We start from the raw sequence: 17557 nt of genomic DNA, 5'->3' as shown, positions 1-17557 counted from the left end.
AGGCTCACATGTGTGAATACCTGGTTCCCCTTAGTGGCACTGTGTAGGAAGGGTTAAAATGTGTGGCCTTGTTGGAGGTGTGTCATAGGGGAGTGGGCTCTGAGGTTTCAAAAGCCCAAGCCCAGCTCAGTCTCTGTTTCTCTGCCTCCTGCCTAGGCTACTAAGCTCTAGGCTACTGCAGCCCCATACATGCCTGCTGACACGTCTTGCCTTGGTGATCATGGACTAACCCTCTGGAACTGTAAACAAGCCCCCAGTGAAATGCTCTTTCTACACCCTGCCCCGATCATGGTGTTTCTTCACAGCAGTACAACAGTAGCTGAGACAATTACCTTATATTTTAAAACAGAAAAAGTAGAAACATAAGACTAGTGCTTATATATTTGATTACTGGAAAACTTTCCTCATTTATTAGCCTGGCTATTAGGAAATGTATTATATAATTAACCCTTTTATATATACATGGCGCACCTGTAAAAATGCCTTGTTTTATTTCTATTGATGGGTTTTTGATTAAGACTGCTGTCTTATTAATTTACTTATTTATTCTGTGTGCGGGTGTGCACATACATGCATATGTTCTGTGACTCATGTGTAGAGAGGTTAAAGGACAACTTTGGCAGGCTTGGTGGCAAGCACCTTTACCTGCTGAGCCAGCGGAAAGCCCAAGGGAGTGCTTTTGGTTCATGCCATTTTCCCCAACTCACAAAGTTCATTTTCACTTGTAAACTGTTACAGTTAAATAACCTGGGAAACTTAAAAGTGTTTCGGAAGTTTGGTTAGTGGCTTCCTTGATTCTAGGAATCCCCAAAGCATTCCTGGAGACGACTGCATAAGTTCTGGTCCCTCTTCCTTCTGACAGGATCACTATCCTCAAAGCCTGTTTCTTCCGTACAATATGTGATAAATACAAACAAAATACATGAGTGCAGCATCACATCAGCCAGCCTCTTGTGAAAATTACTTATCGTTATTTCCAGCAAGGTTTCAAGAGAGAATTACTCTGTGCAGCCCTGGTCGTCCTGGGACACGCTCTGCAGGTCAGTCTGGCCGAGAACTCACAGATCTGGCTGTCTCTTCCTCCTGAGGGCTGGGATTAAAGGTGAGCACCACCATCACTCAGTTAGACTTCTTTGTTCCTTAGTGACCACAGGCTAAGTGATTCTGTCATTTTTGCAAATGAATTTAAACCATCGCCTTTTGGGGAAAAGTTCACTAAGTATTAAAACATAAAATGTAACTGAGAAAATTTAAATCAGACATCTAAAGGTAAGCTTGGACTCAGAAGAACCTTAAAAACAAGAACACACCCCTCTGGAGATGAAGCTCATCTTTAGAGTACAACACTTGCCTAGTATCCACTAGGCCCTGACTTTAACTCCCAGCACCACACAAATATCCCATACAAAAATACATACATACACACTATGGCTTAATTTACCAGGAAAACTATGGGGAAATGACAGGGGGACTCTCAAGTCTTCTTCAGAGGTCAACACTGTTCCTTGCCTAAAAGTGCTCAAACCACCCAGGGTGATTCTGACAGCAACGTCCATACATCTGAGCAACATTCAAACAAATGTCTGTAACTGAATCTACAACTTCTTCAGGCTTGCATAAATGTGACTGTGTAGCACAGTTGTCAAGAATTTGAGGGGGTTTATTATAGTCAAAATTAAATATGTTCTTAAATGTTACATCAACCCTGACAAATAGGAGCATCTCCAATAAAATCAATTTGCTTCAATTAAGAAATGGGGGAGGCCAGGCGGCGGTGGCGCACGCCTTTGATCCCAGCACTTGGGAGGCAGAGGCAGGCGGATTTCTGAGTTCGAGGCCAGCCTGGTCTACAAAGTGAGTTCCAGGACAGCCAGGGCTACACAGAGAAACCCTGTCTCGAAAAACCAAAAAAAAAAAAAAAAAAAGAAATGGGGGAAACACTGTAAGTGTATTGTAAGTGGGACATTACTACTATGTCCCTGGCAGTTTCACAACTGACTGTAATAGTTATAAAAGCTGCCCATTTCCCACTAATAACGAGACTACGAACAGTCCTCTAATACATGTCTACTTTATTAAGGTCAACCAACATGGTATCTATGTCTCTAAGCATTTCAGGTTTAAGAGATGTTTAGATTATTTTTTTTTCTATAGTAAGTTAACTTAGGCACACCGGTTTGTATTTTAGAAAAAAATAATTATCTCTATGACACAGACAGGAATAAGGAGTATCTGCAAATGTTACAAAGACGATTCTAAACCTGAGCTAGCCTCTCTCTCTCCAAGTGGCTAGCAGCCATTAGTCTCTGTGAAAAGAAATAACAGGAACTGCGCAAACATCTGTAATAGTCTGGAACTTAGAGAGCAGAAGCTGTGATTATCGAAAACCTCGAACACTGGCAAGGCTGGATTGCAAAGTATTTAAGAGAAGGCCACAAATGTTGTTTCCTAAGAAGAGCTAGGAACTGCAGGTATCACTTGGTAGTGCATTGAAATGGCATTGCCCAGTGCAAGTGCTGAAGAGATCAGTCGGTCGCCTCCTTCTAGAGCAGTCATTTGGGGTAAGCTTCCACAATCATAGCATGACCCTGTGAAGAAGAAAGTTCAGTCAGACATCGGAAGCACTGAAAGGTGTTGAGTCCAGCCAGTACCTCGGCAGGCCAACAGCTTAACTACCACTGTGAGATCACAGGAACGGGATCACTTGGAGACTCAACTTCCTCTGTAACGGGGGGTTCATGGTGCCTAGTTTACAAACATTTTTACAAAAATTAAATCAGATAGAATACATTACATAGAGAACATGTACTTATATACATACACCTCCCTGTCCCCTCCCCCGCCCCCATGCATGCACCAGACTCAATCTAATGTAGAGTGTGAGTCCTAGTAAATGCTTTCATTTTAGTTTCTGTGGTGCTGGGGAATGAACTCAGGGCTACAGCATGCTAGGCAAGCCTCTACTACTGGGCCACCCAAACTGGATTTGAAAGGTTAAGTGACTCAGTCAAATCACAAAGCCATCGTGAAGAAAGACTGGGAAACAGGTGTAAGGATTCTGATTCTAAGGCCCGGGCTTGGCTCTCTCTGGTTAGGAAGATGAACTGAATATGACGGCATGCGCCTGGCCTTGTTGTAGCTTGTTATGCTGTGTTTGGTTGATGCCCCTGGGAAACCTGTACTTTTCTGAGGGGAGGGGGAAGGAGGGTGGATCTGGCAGAGTCTCGATAGGGCAGGGGAGACTGCAGTCCAGATGTAATATATGAGAAGAACATAAGAAAAATCTAAAGCTACAATTGAAAAAAGAAAAGGTGAACTGAGCGTCCCTAAGGGTAGAAGAATGAACACTGTCCTTTCTGCAACACTCGGCATAGCTCTGGGTACTAGTTATGACCCAAGTTCAAGCCTTACACAAACATTTAGTATTTCCTGGGTCTAAATCCTGTCTGCTAAACAGTCATTCTAACTGTTGGACTGCAATCAAACCTATAGACAGCCTAATGAAATGGTCAGCTTCTAGATTCAATTCAATTCCAACAAATATGTATTAAGAAACTATTATTTATAAAATACCAAGTTCAATACTTTGTAAGTTCATATACAAGCTCTTCCTCTGGAATTTAACATATACGTTAGTTTAAAATAGTCAATAATGTTTGTTTAATAATGCAAACAAACAAACAAAGCAGGAGGGAATGGTCTGACTGACCCACAGGAGCTGTCTCCTCCAACTTTACATATAATGCACTGTTTTCGTGTTTCAACAGGATCAGTGCTTCTCAACTCGGGGATGTGCTTCCCACTCTCTTCAGAAGACAGCTGGCAGGCATTTCTGCTAGTTTCAACTGTGTGCATATACATATGGGCAAGGGCAGGGCTGGGAAATGATTTGTTGCTATTAGAATCTCATGGGTAAAGGCTGTGCTAAAACATCCTACAGTACACAGCCCAAAGAATTAACTGGTCCAAAATTTTAACAATGCCAAAGATGAAATACACTGCTTTTGGTCTAGATAGAGATGGCTCAGCAGCTAAGAGTACGGCTGCTGTCCCAGAGGACCTGGGTTCAAGTTCCAGCCCCCACAGGGCAGCTCACACCAACTCCAGTCCCAGGGTTTCTGACACCCTCACATAGATATACACACAGGCAAAACATCAATGCACATAAAATAAAAATAAACTATAAAAAAAAGAAAAACACTGCTCTAGATCCACCATAATGAATTTGTGCTCTAATTTCCTAATCATGTTGGTATCACTCAAATGCCTCGATTAAACAAACAAGTGGCATGCTTATAACTTGTAGAAGAAAGACACTGAATATTCTCCATTCATGCACAGCACCATCTAATGGTATGTACACTCTGTACACAGAGATAACAACTGCACCTGAGTGGGAAGGAATCTGAAGACAACATGCCACACATAGTCTTCTCCCTCGAGGGAGCAGGCACACATAAGAAGCAGGTTCTCACCTAGATATGCAAGATTTCAGCAGGGGAGTCACAAAGGACAAGACAGTTCTGAGTTAGGGGACTGTATCCCTGGGGCTGTGTGGAGCCCTGTGTTTAATCCTAGTACAACCAAAAAGTTTCGGACCATGAAGCAACAATGTTTCAACTTATAAATAAATTATCTTTCTTTCTTTAAACTTTCTAAAGAAAAGCTGTCTATATTATCTTTTATATGATTTTATACTTCAAGCAATCAGGTATATTCAGGGTGGTATGGTTATAGACAAGATTTTTATGCTTTTACATAGCTTATTTGTCTTGCTTAGTAACAGTGTCTATAATATGCAAGAAAACAAAAAAAAAATCTGTCTATATCAGAATTGAAAAAAAAAAAAAAAAAGACTATGTGTCAGTGCATGTGGTGGCTTTTACTCCCAGCAGAGCAGGGAGATCTCTAGAGGCCAACATGGTCTACACAGTAAGTTCTAGGACAGCCAGGGCTACACAGAAAAACTCTGTCTTCAAAAAACAAAAACCATAAAAGCCAACAGCTAATCTTCCTTAGGGATTTTACTCCCAGTGAACTATTCTAGTTCATAGCATGCGGAACATGCTGAGTCTATAATGTAAGTGAGGCAGACAGGAAGACATCTGTCAGACGAATGAATTTCCGGCTGAGCAGCAGCCACATATCACAGAGAACTTAACTACAGTACAGAGTAAGTCAGTTCTCTGGAGACGGTTTTGTAGTGGTGCTAAGGACCCAGGACTTCAAACATGCAAGACAGGTAACTACTTGATCACGGAGTTAACAGCCACAGAGACTGTTTACCTTAAACATTATAGAGAAGGTGTCATGATTACTAGGTAAATGAATAAAAGTTTATCATTAAGGAAGAAAATACACTGAGATACCTCTAATGCTAGTTCCTCACAAAGTTTAAATGATATTTTTCCAATATACTTCTATATTTTATATAGCTTCCAAAATGAGCATATATTAAACATAAACAAGAAATATAAACATCTTAGCACTTCATGAATGCTTCAAATAAAACATTCTCAGGATGTGGGAGTCCTGATGACACTGCTGTGACGTACCTGTCCTCCAGCTGCACAGGCAGCCACTAAAGCATACTGGCCTCCATCCTTCCTCAGTCTGTTGGCAGCTGCCATGACCAGCCGACAGCCAGTGGCTCCAAAAGGGTGCCCCAGAGACAGTGATCCGCCCCAGATATTAAACTTCTCCAGAGGAGGTGATCCAACCTGGCTCCCACAAAAACCAAAGACAATTTAAAGGCAATTTTACTTAAGACCAGTCAAGTCAGGCTCTTCCTGAGAGGAAGCTACAACACGGCAAGGAGTAACTGATACTGACTACCTTACAAATCAATGGATGGCGCCTGAGCAAGACCAACACCAGGCTTACTGTCTTCACTCATCAGCCTCCGTGACTCGGTTTTAAGTTAGGAGAGAAGCCGGGACTACAGCTCAGGGGAGAGTACTTGGCCTGCATGCATGGTTCAACACCCAGTACTGCCAAAAAGAGAATAGGCTTTTCCCTCTCCTGTTTGTTTACTTATTCATTCAGAAACAGGGTTTCTCTGTGTAACCTTGGTTATCTAGGAGCTCCCCTTGTAGACCAGGCTGGACTCAATGCAGAGAGACCTGCCTGCTTCTACCTCCCAAGTACATGGACACCACCATGGCCAGCTCTCCTTTATATTATTAGCTGGTAACTAAATTCAAAATATTAACACGCTGGTAAATTCAAACATATTATTTATCAAAACATACCTTGGTTTTCCTACCCATGTAGTTTTGTGCAAACCAATCAGAATCCATGGCTTTAAAGTTAGCTAAAATCTGGCCCTAGAGGGAATAATTCAAGACTTCGTTACTTATGTAAGACATAGACTTGTGTAACTTTAAGCAAATCTCTACATCAGTCCTCAGTGAAAATTTCATAAGGAAATAATTTAACACTTTTGTTTTTGTTTTTGTTTTTTGAGACAGGGTTTCTCTGTGAAGCCCTGGCTGTCCTGGAACTCACTCTGTAGACCAGGCTGGCCTTGAACTCAGAAATCCTCCTGCCTCTGCCTCCCAAGTACTGGGATTAAAGTTGTGCGCCATCACGCCCGGCAATTTAACACTTCTTAACGAGATTTTAAGGAACAGCCTCCAGAGCTGGAGAGATGGCTTAGCAGTTAAGAGTACTGATGGCTCTTCCTGAGGTCAAGAGTTCAAATCCCTGCAATCACATTGTAGCTCACAACCATCGGTAATGAGATCTGATGCCCTCTTTTGGTGTGTCTGAAGACAGTGTGCTTACATATAATAAATAAACCTTTAAAAAACAAAAACAAAACAAAACATAAAAACAGCCTTCAAAGGTGTATTTTCAACACCACAAGTGTGACCCTGAATCTGTGACCTAGCCCTCCCTACAAAGACATTCAGTTTGAATACAAAGCCCCACTCCCTATAAGCATTCACTTCACTTGTAATGGCTATACTCATTTCAGATGTGACTTATAAATAACTTACTGAGAAGGCTTCATGAAATTCAAAAGCATCGATATCATTCATGGTTAACCCTGCCTTTTCTAAAACTTTTGGAGTAGCATATGTTGGTCTGGAAAAGAAAACAAACAAAAATAGTAGACTAAAATTTTCCATTTTAATTTAAGCATTTCCTAGTATACTCCAAATCGAGTTTTATCCTTACTCATTGGTTCTATTATACAAATACTTAGTGTTGGGGATAAAAAGGCACGCCCTTCGTCCTCACTATACTGAAGAACTGGGAGAACAGGTAATAAGCAGTGTAGGGTAAGTTAAAACTAAAGAGAAAAGGGACAGAATTCAAAGGAGCAAGGCAGGAGAAAGGGCTGGCTAGTGTCAAGGTTATAATGGAAGCCAGTGGTGTAAGGGCAAATAATGAGAGGCACTGATGAAAGGTCCTGTGGGTTAGGGATGAAGCCCAGTGTTGAGAGTGCTTGTCTAGCATAAATGAACCCCACAGCTCACATGAGTACACACACACACACACACACACACACACACACACACACACACACACAGAGTGCAGGGTGTGTGTGTGATTGATTATATAACACAATTGGTAGCAATGTAAAATAAAATGCCAACTTAGGCCTTAATATACTCTCAAATCTGTGTAAAAACATGTGAGCAATTGATCCCTGAGACCCACATGGTGGAAAGAGAAAATCAAATGCTGTAAATTATCTTCTGACCCCTCGTCCCCACACACACTAAATAACTGTAATCAAAAATTCAAATATTTTTCATTGAGATTTAGAAATATATACTGCTACTTACCCGAGTAAAAGCTGATCTTTCGGATCCTGGGACACATATATAAAATCCCTAGGCAAAAACCAGAAATATTACCTCTAGTAATAAAATAAAGAAGTCATAAGTAATTCAGCAGAATATTTACTTACCTCAAATATGCCTTTGGTTTATAACCCATGGCCAGAGCTCTGTCCTCTGACATGATTAGCATCGCAGAAGCGCCATCAGTCTGAAAGGGCACAATGTGATGTTATCTGGAGGTCTCCTGGCATCTGCCTCTAAAGCCTGCTCATGAGTCTACTAGTATATCTATATGGAGTTTATGTAGCAAATTCAATTTACTGTACCCACCATTAAGTCACAAGCATATATACACTGAGCCACTTTGGGAGGACAAAGGTATCAGGGACTGTTCACAAGGTATTATAATTTATCAAGATACACTGGGCGATGCAGCTTCAGAAATAAGGACCCACAGGTTTTTTGCTTCTGGCACAGAAAATGAATTTTTTTTCACGAATTAAAATATTTACTTAAATTATTTTTTACATTTTCTGTGTTTAGTAGCCTCCCGTCCATAGCTTTGAGATTTTATTCTAAAGGCAACACACTGAGAGAAGACTTGGATGGGTAAATGAGACCATCAAAATCATGGTTTTACAACACTTTAAACACATCTAGTATGTTTTTATCCCAAATAATAATTAAGAAATTTCAGGACAAAGAGGTACCTCTGGGGTTTTGTTTGTTTTTAAAAAGCCCTTTACCATTACTTCAAAAATGAAAGAACATCTTCTACAGTTCCAAAGAAAATGAAATCATTCCACGCAGTATGTAAAAATCAAAACAGGTTCTGTTACATTTTATTATATATCTTCTTTTTAAAACTCAGCAATACTGAAAAGAGCATGTAGCTACCAATAAGGTGGCCAGAAAGTCTGGGAATACAGTTGACTATACATAAAAAATGGTTTTTGGATACTACATTAATAGTTGTTCACTGCTAGGTGTGGTGGTAGAAACTGATCAGTTATACTGTAAAGAAACACGAGAGCAGGAGAGATGGCTCAGTGGTTTAGAGCACTTGTTCTTCCAGAGACCCAGGTTCAGTTCCCAGTACCCACACAGTAGCTGAGAAGAATCTGTATCTCTGGATCCAAAAGAGTCAATGTCTCTTCCGGCCTCTATGGGCACTCAGCATACAGGACGCACAGACACACATTCAGACAAAACACCCATACACACCAAATTTTTAAAAAGAACAAATAAAATAAAGCCTCCGTTGCTGCCTCTTTTGAGAAGCCTCTCTGACATCCTCAGCGGCTGACCTACAGCCACAGTGCATCACAGCTGTCCTTCCCATCTCCAGTGCTTACCTAAACAATACAGGTCTGATGAGTGCACAAGTCCATAAACAGAACAGCTTTGGTATTAGTATGGTGAGATGTCTAAGACCTTAAAACTATCATTTTAAACTTGGTGTTTATACAAGGTACATGCCTGTGATTACAGCACTAGGAAGGCTGAGGCAGAAGGATTATAACTTTGAAGCCAGCCTAGGCTTCATAGGGAAATCTATCTTAGAGTAAAACTTATGTATTGGATTTCTGAGACAGGTAGGCTGCCTGCAAACTCTTGAACCCCCCCCCCCCCCCTCTACATCCTGAATGCTGGGCTTACAGGGATGTGTTATCACACTCAGTCTGTGTTTATTTTCTAAATGATTTTCCTTTAACATTTTCTCAACAGTGAATAGTTGTATTTTAAGCCTCCAACCACACGCAAGCAAATTTGCTGCAGGCTCTTCTATTGAGTCTATAGAAAAGCCACTATTAAACACAAATAGCAATGACAATTACCAGGAAAGAAGAATTTGCAGCTGTCACTGTGCCATAGGGTTTGATGAACGCAGGTTTTAGTTTGGCCATTTGCTCCAGTGAGGAAGGACGGATCCCATTATCTTTGGTAACTGTGTCCTTTCCTGTAAGAACATGAATTTTTTAGCTCTAGGAAACTATAAGCGTTATATACCTTCTCTATAGCAATATGCTTTAAAAATTCTAAGAACGGGGGCTGGAAAGGTGGCTTAGAGTTTAACAACTGCTGCTCTTTCTGGGGACCCAAGTTCAGTGCCCAGCACCCACAATGGACAACTCACAACTGCTTGTAAGTTCAGCTCCAGGGGAACTAATGCCCTCTTCTGGCCTGTAAAGAACCTACATGCCTGTGCATACATCCATACACTTATCTGTCAACTATAAAGAAAGCCTTTTTATTCTTTCCAGGCCTGGGGATCAACACCCCCATCCCGCACCGCCGCCACTGCCGCAGGCCCTTGACCTTCCTGAGCAGCAGTCTACCACTGAGTTGTACATAACTGCATCTCTAAAAGAGCCTTTTACAGCTAAGACATCATCAGTTTCATTTTGTTTCATTTATGTAGTCACAGATGTATACACAAGTACAAAAAGCCATCATGCCAGGCATGTTTAGTACTTTGGAGACTGAGGCAGGAAGAGCAGTTTGAGTTTGAGGATGTCCGATAGACCATGTATCACATGTATCAGGCCAGGCAGGATTACATAGCAAAATCCTGTCTCAGAAAAAACAAAAAACAAAAAACAAACAAGAAACAAAACCCCCAACATCATATTTTCTTAAAACACTCACTCAGATTTAGCTGTTTTATATAGAAGTCCCATGAATCAGGAGTTTTAAATTGGCTGGACCCAGGCATTGTGACTCATACCTGTAGTCCAAGCACTTGGGAGGCTAAGGCAAAAGGACTGCTACAAGTAAGAGGCCAGTTAAAGCTGCACACCAACATCCTACAAACCAAACAGGGCCAGTGAGATGGCACAGCACATGACGGAACTGGCGAAAGGGCCTGGTGACCTGAATTTGATCTCCAAGACCCACGTGAAAGAGAAACCGGATTCCTATTATATTATCCTCTGACCTCCACTGACAGACTATAAACACACTGGGGGTAGGGAGTGTAAAGGTGAGGAGGGGACTGGGAGGAGGGAAGGGAGGGAGGGAGGGCTGTAATTGGGATTTAAAGTGAATAAATAAAATAATTAATGAAAGAAACCCGTAAGAAACTGGGCATGGTAGCACATGCATGGAATCCTATTTGGGAGGTAGAGGCAGAGAATTAGGAGTGCCAGGCCAGCCTCAGCTACAATATGAGGCCAACCAGGTCTATATAAGACCTTGTTTTAAAAAACAACAAAACCCTTTTGCTAAGTTTACCAGTGTTATAACATAGATCTAAACGTGAGTCCATGTTTAAGAATAAAAGCTGAATGCAGTGGTGTTGGTACACGCCTTTAATCCCAGCACTCAGGAGGCAAAGGCAGGTGGATCTACAGAGAAAGTTTAAGGACAGCCAGGGCTACACAGAGAAACCCTGTCTAGAAAAACCAAACACCAAACCAAACCAAAAACAAACAAACAAACAAAGAGAATAAAAGCTGATTATTTTGGAAACAATCATAGCAACAGGGAGGCAAAGGCAGATCTCTTTGTGAGCTCAGGGCCAGCCAGAGCTACATGGTAGAACCCTGTTTTTAAAAAAATTATCACTTAACATTTTTAACTTTAGGGCTGAAGGGGTGGCTCAATTGTTAAGAGCATTTGCTGCTTTCAGAGGATACAGATTTGGTTCCCAGCACCTATATCGGCTTGTAACCACTTGTAACCTCTGTTCCAAGGGCTCCAATGCCCTCTCTTATGACCTCTGGGGACACCTGCATGCACAGGACACACATACGAATACTAAGGCACACACAATAAAACATAACAAAAATAAATGAATCCTTTTTAAAAACAAATTTTTAAGTTTTTGGAACAACTAAAGCAATTCAGAACACCCCAGTAAGTATCACTAGTTACCTGGTACTTTGAAGGGTACAATATCAGAAAGGTGTCCTTCATCCTGTGCCTTCTTGGCCAGACTATGAGAACGCAGTGCATATTCATCCTGTTCCATTCGAGAAACAGCAAAGGCAGCAGCCAGTCGGTCTGCAGAGTGGCCCATGGTCTCATTAGTGGAGAACTCAGCCACTGCAGGGAGCTAGCAAAGGAGACACAGAACAGCTCTGCTCTTAAGAGGTGTGAGATGATGCACAGGATTGCTCAGTGCTAAGACATCTTTTTATTGGCTGGATATAGAAACACATGCCTATAACCCTAGCACTCAGGAGGTTGAGGCAGGGGAATTTTAAATTTGAGGACAGCCTAGCAAGACCTTGGCTCAAAAAAAACAAAAACAAAAACAAAACAAAACAAACCAATCAACCAACCAACCAACCAACCAAAAAACACCAAAGAAGGAATAATGGAACCGCAAAAGCTCTTTGCAAGCAAACATTTGTGATTTTCTTTTCCTCTCTCTTTCCTTCTTTTTTATTTTTGTTTTTGAGACGGGGTTTCTCTGTTTAGCCCTGGCTGTCTTGAAACTCTCTGTAGACCAGGCTGCCTCTGAACTCAGAAATCCACCTGCCTCTGCCTCTTGAGTTCTGGGATTAAAGGCGTGCGCCACCACTGCCCAGCTTGGGAAAATATATTTCTAAAGAGGTCTAAAACATACATTTTTAGAGAGAGGGTCTCATTATGCAAATCAGCTTGTCCTTGGACTCACACAGATTCCCTTGTGTGGGCCTCTGCAGTGCTGGGATTAAAGGTATGTACTGCCATGTTCAGATTACAAATTCAATTTTTATAACTACTCCCACTCCCAATCTTGACCAAATACCCTGCCCTGTAATCAAGAGAATACATAATTATTTGAATATGTGTTATATCTAACTGTAATCTAGTTTCAGGATGCTCTGGATCTTTATTTACATTAAATATACAAGTCTTACCTCAGGGGACAGAAAATTCAATCTGAATTTACTGAGTAAGGACAGGCGCTGGCCCAGAGTCTTGGCTTTATTGAGATCAAGCATCATTTTCCTCATATTTCTTGAATGACGAATAGGGACATCAGACATTAACTCAACACCACCAGCCACGACGACATCACACTGGCCAGAAGCTATCAGACCAACAGCTACAGGGTACAAAGCATATGTGCATGAACAACTTTGTAGGAATAACAAACCTCTGAAATGTAAGCTTGATTTAAAAGCTGTATAAAAAGGAGCCAGCAAGATGGCTCAATAAAAGAAGGTACTTGCAGCCAAGCCAGAGGACATCAGCTCTATCACTAGAGCATATATGTAGGAGGAGACAAGTTCTCTCACTTGAATGTAACCTCCTTCAGCCTAGGCAGGCTGGTTCAGACCTTATGCCACTGAGGCGGGGACACCTGCCGAGCTGCTTCTCTGTGCTGCTTCTCCGACTCAACCAGTTTCCTTTGACATGGACACTTCCTGCCACCTGCCGTGAGGCCTAACCGGTTCTCCAAGATTATCCGGGTGTTAACTACAACCTGTGAATCTGGCGAATTACTGCTAAAAGGCTGTGCTGACAACATCAAGAAACTTGGCGTGGCAGGGAATGGGTTTCCCTCTTTATAAGCGCAGACTTTTTATTAAACATTCGAACCTTGAACAGACTAGCATGTCTTGGTTTCCATTATTTCTCGACCCGCCTAGATTCCCTCTTCTCTTTCAGCTCCGGTTGCCTCCCAGGCTCGAACCCGGACATGAGAGCCGCAGGCCGACCCCAACACTTGAACACATCTCACTCATTTGCATCATATAGCCAGCCTGTCAGCTAGCTTGCTTTGGGGATCCTGTCTCTGACTTCTGAATTCTGGGATTACAAACAAGCTGTCACACCTACGCGTGTAGGTGCTAGGGATCCATCTTTACTCTGGTCCTCATACTTACTCAACAAGTAATTTGCAACTAACCATCTAGAGTAGGACTTGACAACTCCGGTGATGCTTGAGGCTGCAGGTCTCTGTCCTCATGGGAAAATGCCCTATCAGAGTTCTCTAAGAAGAATAAACTATGCCTCCCCCCCACCCCCACCCCCACCCCACTGACAGTCCCAGTAGCAGCCAGCCTAGGATTAAGGACGAATTCAACTGTCCCCACAGGGCATAAAAACTACTCTGGAAAATTCCTAACTTTTACTTTCCTTAAGACTAATTATAAGGAGTAAAATCACAAGCACCTTTGGACTCCATTTACACATACCTGTGGTCATGGCTTGGTTTGAAGAGATACAAGCCATGGTGACAGTGTGAGCTGGAGTCTTATCAGAGAAGCCAGCTCCCAGGGCAGCCTTCAAGGAATAGTGAGGAAGAGAAAATACACATGAGAGTCAGGCTCTGAGCACTACTTCCACTATACTTCCACTGTGCTTGATACTACTTGCCATCTGCGGGAGCAGAAAGCTGTTACTTTTGAATACACCAGTATGACCTTATTCTGTCTGTAGGGAGGTCTGATACTAAGTGCCTGTTTGTACTAAAAACTACTTCCTGGCATCTGCATGTCAACTTCTTAATCTGAACCAGTTGGAAAGGAAATCAGAAGCAGGTGTTGGGAGCAAAAGAAAAGACTCCACAGTGGGACAAGGGTAAGGGCACTCAGGTCATATAACAGCTTGATCCTCATGAGGTCACTGCAGCATGTTACCCTTGGCCCAGCTGACACAGAGTTCTAACAAAGCTTTAAATAGAACTGGTAGCTGGTGACCCTTGTCCACATTCTTCTATTTAAAGACTGAATCCCTTTCAAGGCACCAAGGAGAAAAGAGGAAACTGAGCTGAAGGAGAAATGCACTGAGGTCTGTCAGCAAAGTCAGCTCTGATAGGGGCACATAACCCTTTAGGAGGACTTCATATTAATATTAGGACAGGTCCTTGTGGGCTGGAGAGATGCTCAGAGGTTAAGAGCACTGACTGTGGGAAGAGCTGAGGTAGGGGGTGCTGATAATGGGATGTAAAGTGAATAAACAAATTAATTAATTTAAAAAAAAGAAGAGGAAAAGAAAGAGTACTGGTTGCACTTCCAGAGGTCCTGAGTTCAATTCCCAGTAAGCACATGGTGGTTCACAACCAATTATAATGGGATCTGGTGCCCTTTTCTGGCATGCACCCATACATGCAGGCAGAATACTGTATCCATAATAAATAAATAATCTTTAAAAATATATATTAGCGGGGGCTGAAGAGATGGCTCAGAGGTTAAGAGCACTGACTGCTCTTTTGAAGGTCCTGAGTTCAAACCCCAGCAACCACATGGTGGCTCACAACCATCTGTAATGAGATCTGATGCCCTCTTCTGGGGTGTCTGAGGATAGCTACAGTGTACTTACATAAAATAAATAAATCTTTAAAAAAAATATATATATATATGCTATGCGCATAGATTCTAGTGAAATTCTTTTGCTGGGGACTTTACGTTTTACTACTTATTTTCCTACTTGTCCCATCACCTCTACCTTTCTCCTTAGCTACTAAAATGACCTGGAAGTTAGGTGGCTTAGGTCTTTAATCTCAGTACTTTGGAGGCAGGTGCATCTCTGTAAGCTTGGGGCCACCCTGGTCTACACAGTAAGTTCCAGGCCAGCCAGGGCTTCATAAGAGTGAAACCCTGCCCATCTTAAAAATAAGAGATTATGTGGCGTACAACATGACTGCTATTAGTATTAGGTCCAGGGAAGAAACTTCCTCATGCCAATCAACAGCTGGAATGTGCATATAGATGTAAAACTTTCAGAAAAAAACTCAGAGAAAAACACCATGGTTTTGGTTTGAGAAAAGAAGAACGTAGAGAAAATTGAAATTTACTTTTTCAGTCTTATGAAAGTCACTTCATATCCATGATCCAGAAGTTCCAAGCACTGTAATCAACTCGATGGCTTTATGTAGCCATGATTTTTTAAAATAAATTTCCTAATATGGTTTTTAATGAACTAATAATCTTCCATCATTTTGTTGAACCATAATTTATCCAACCATTCGATGTTGAACAAGATAAGTAGCTCTTCTGAGATTTACCTGTCTATTTTCTCCCGCAAACCTTCTGTCCCTTTTTCACTAACCCACCAGAGCTCTTTATTAGGTGTGTTCAAAATGTGCCAATGCAGAGGAAAAGTCAGTGCTGCAGAAGAGAGCTCTCCCTGCTCTCAGCCCTCTTCTAACAGCACTGGCTGCTCACTCTGTGACCTTGGGCAGTGCTGGAATTGCAGCTGCTTTAACATTCACTGTGTGAGAGAACTAATGGCTTTGATCTGCACATTTGCCCTTCTATCTTGGCTAACAATGGAAGTAATTATCCTCATAACTATAATGAACACAGAAGCACAGACAAGAAATAAGATAAATATGTGAAAGCCTACTTTATCCAAATAATTGAAACAAAGCCCAGAAGACGGGTTTGAACTAGTCACTGTCAAATGCCTGTGTGATACTCATATTAGTTTCAAGGCTGTCATTATCTCCATTGCCCAATAAACACTAGATGTGTGCCAACTAGGTTAAAGGTAAACTCCGAGGAAGTAGCTACATTAAAAAAAACAAACCTCTGCCTAGTGTCATCTAGTCAGAGGTAGCAAGTCATAGGTAAGGCTTCCGCCTGCTACAAAAACCAAGTTATGAACTTGGCTACACTGTTCAAGCTTAATTAGAAACCATGAAGGCTAACATTACAAAGAGCAGCATCAGCCATATTGCTATACTGTTTCTCTAACACAAGAGACAAACTAACATTTCTTAAAGCACTCAAACAATTTATCTGACCTACAGCAAAATGTGCATACATAGTAATAATATACATCATCTGATTTTAAGTGAAATACATGCTTAGCTAATGGATCTTAAGAGTTTAATGACTTTAAAATGGTAAATTCTAGGCTGGGCATGTATCTTAGTGGTAGAACACTTGCCTTGCCTGACATATGCAAGGCCTTGGGTCAGATCTCTAGCAACACATGCACATACAAAAGAAATAAATTATTAAATATTAACTCAAATTCAAATAGACTTTTTCTAATTTTGGGGAAGGGTGTGATGGTGGGGGAGACAGGGTCTCACTATGTAGCCCTGGATGACCTGAAACTTACTGATCTGCTTGCCTCTCCCTTCTGAGTATTAAAGGTGGATCACCAAGCCCAGCTCTGTTGCCACTGTTTTGGAGACAAAGTCCCACTATAGCCCAGATAATATGGAATTTACTAATTCCCAGATAGGCCTTGGACTCCATGGTAATCCTCCTGCCTCATCCTCCCAAGAGTATATTACAAGCATCAGCCACTATATCCAGCTTTATCAATCTCTGTAAACAATATAAATTTTGCTTTACTCACCTCTCTAGCCACATTGCTTGTTTTCACTTCCTGAATAACTGTACCAAAGATGATATAATCAACAACATCCTTTGGAATATTGGTCCGATGCAACAAACCCCTAAAAGCAGAAATCCAAAGAAAAGAAACACTTCATACATGAAGGTATGCCAGAGAACATCACATAAAACACTACACGTTTTAAACAGGGAAGCCATGCACTGGAGGTACAGGCCAGAGGACAGTGCTCATTTAGTACATGCAAGGCCCTCGGTTCAATCCTAATCTCCACAAAAACACAAAGACAAGTCTTTCCTTTTCAAAGGCCAGACACAGACATTTAACAGCTTATCAACAGGAAAATGAGTGAAGAGTAATATGAAGAGCCAATATTCGATGGCCACTTGGTAATGAGACATTAGAAAAAAATAATCAAAACCAACTCGGGCAGGTGGAGTTAGCTCAGTGATAGAACACTTGCATTGGAAGCAAAACCCTGGTCAGTCCTCAGCTCTGCCTGGGGTTGGGGGTCG

At 41.6% G+C, this 17557-nt stretch overlaps 1 protein-coding gene and 1 non-coding gene across 5 annotated transcripts in view; both read right to left on the bottom strand.

The window, feature by feature from the left end:
- Window positions 1–2047: 2047 nt before the first annotated feature.
- The window catches only part of Hadhb (hydroxyacyl-CoA dehydrogenase trifunctional multienzyme complex subunit beta), a 29341-nt gene continuing 13831 nt past the window's right edge, over window positions 2048–17557 (bottom strand). For 3 of the 4 annotated variants that reach the window (NM_001289798.1, NM_001289799.1, NM_145558.2), the window contains exons 6-16: window positions 17046–17145; window positions 13928–14015; window positions 12644–12831; window positions 11670–11850; window positions 9632–9753; window positions 7922–8001; window positions 7797–7844; window positions 7002–7089; window positions 6252–6326; window positions 5556–5720; window positions 2048–2588 (exon numbers count right to left, since the gene is read on the bottom strand). In NM_001289798.1, the coding sequence (NP_001276727.1) occupies window positions 2553–2588; window positions 5556–5720; window positions 6252–6326; window positions 7002–7089; window positions 7797–7844; window positions 7922–8001; window positions 9632–9753; window positions 11670–11850; window positions 12644–12831; window positions 13928–14015; window positions 17046–17145 (1171 nt within the window). In that variant the 3' untranslated portion in view covers window positions 2048–2552. The remainder of the gene's footprint in view (window positions 2589–5555; window positions 5721–6251; window positions 6327–7001; window positions 7090–7796; window positions 7845–7921; window positions 8002–9631; window positions 9754–11669; window positions 11851–12643; window positions 12832–13927; window positions 14016–17045; window positions 17146–17557) is intronic. The other variant, XM_017320829.2, reaches the window with a different exon arrangement.
- On the bottom strand, window positions 15825–15902 carry Mir1960 (microRNA 1960). Its single transcript, NR_035486.1, has one exon. It is a non-coding gene; the product is annotated as a microRNA 1960 (primary transcript).

This window comes from Mus musculus, chromosome 5 (genome assembly GCF_000001635.26).
Source record: "Mus musculus strain C57BL/6J chromosome 5, GRCm38.p6 C57BL/6J".
In the NCBI taxonomy this organism is placed as follows: domain Eukaryota; kingdom Metazoa; phylum Chordata; class Mammalia; order Rodentia; family Muridae; genus Mus; species Mus musculus.
The sequence above is the reverse complement of the archived record's forward strand: the minus strand, read 5'-3'. Positions and strand labels throughout refer to the sequence as shown.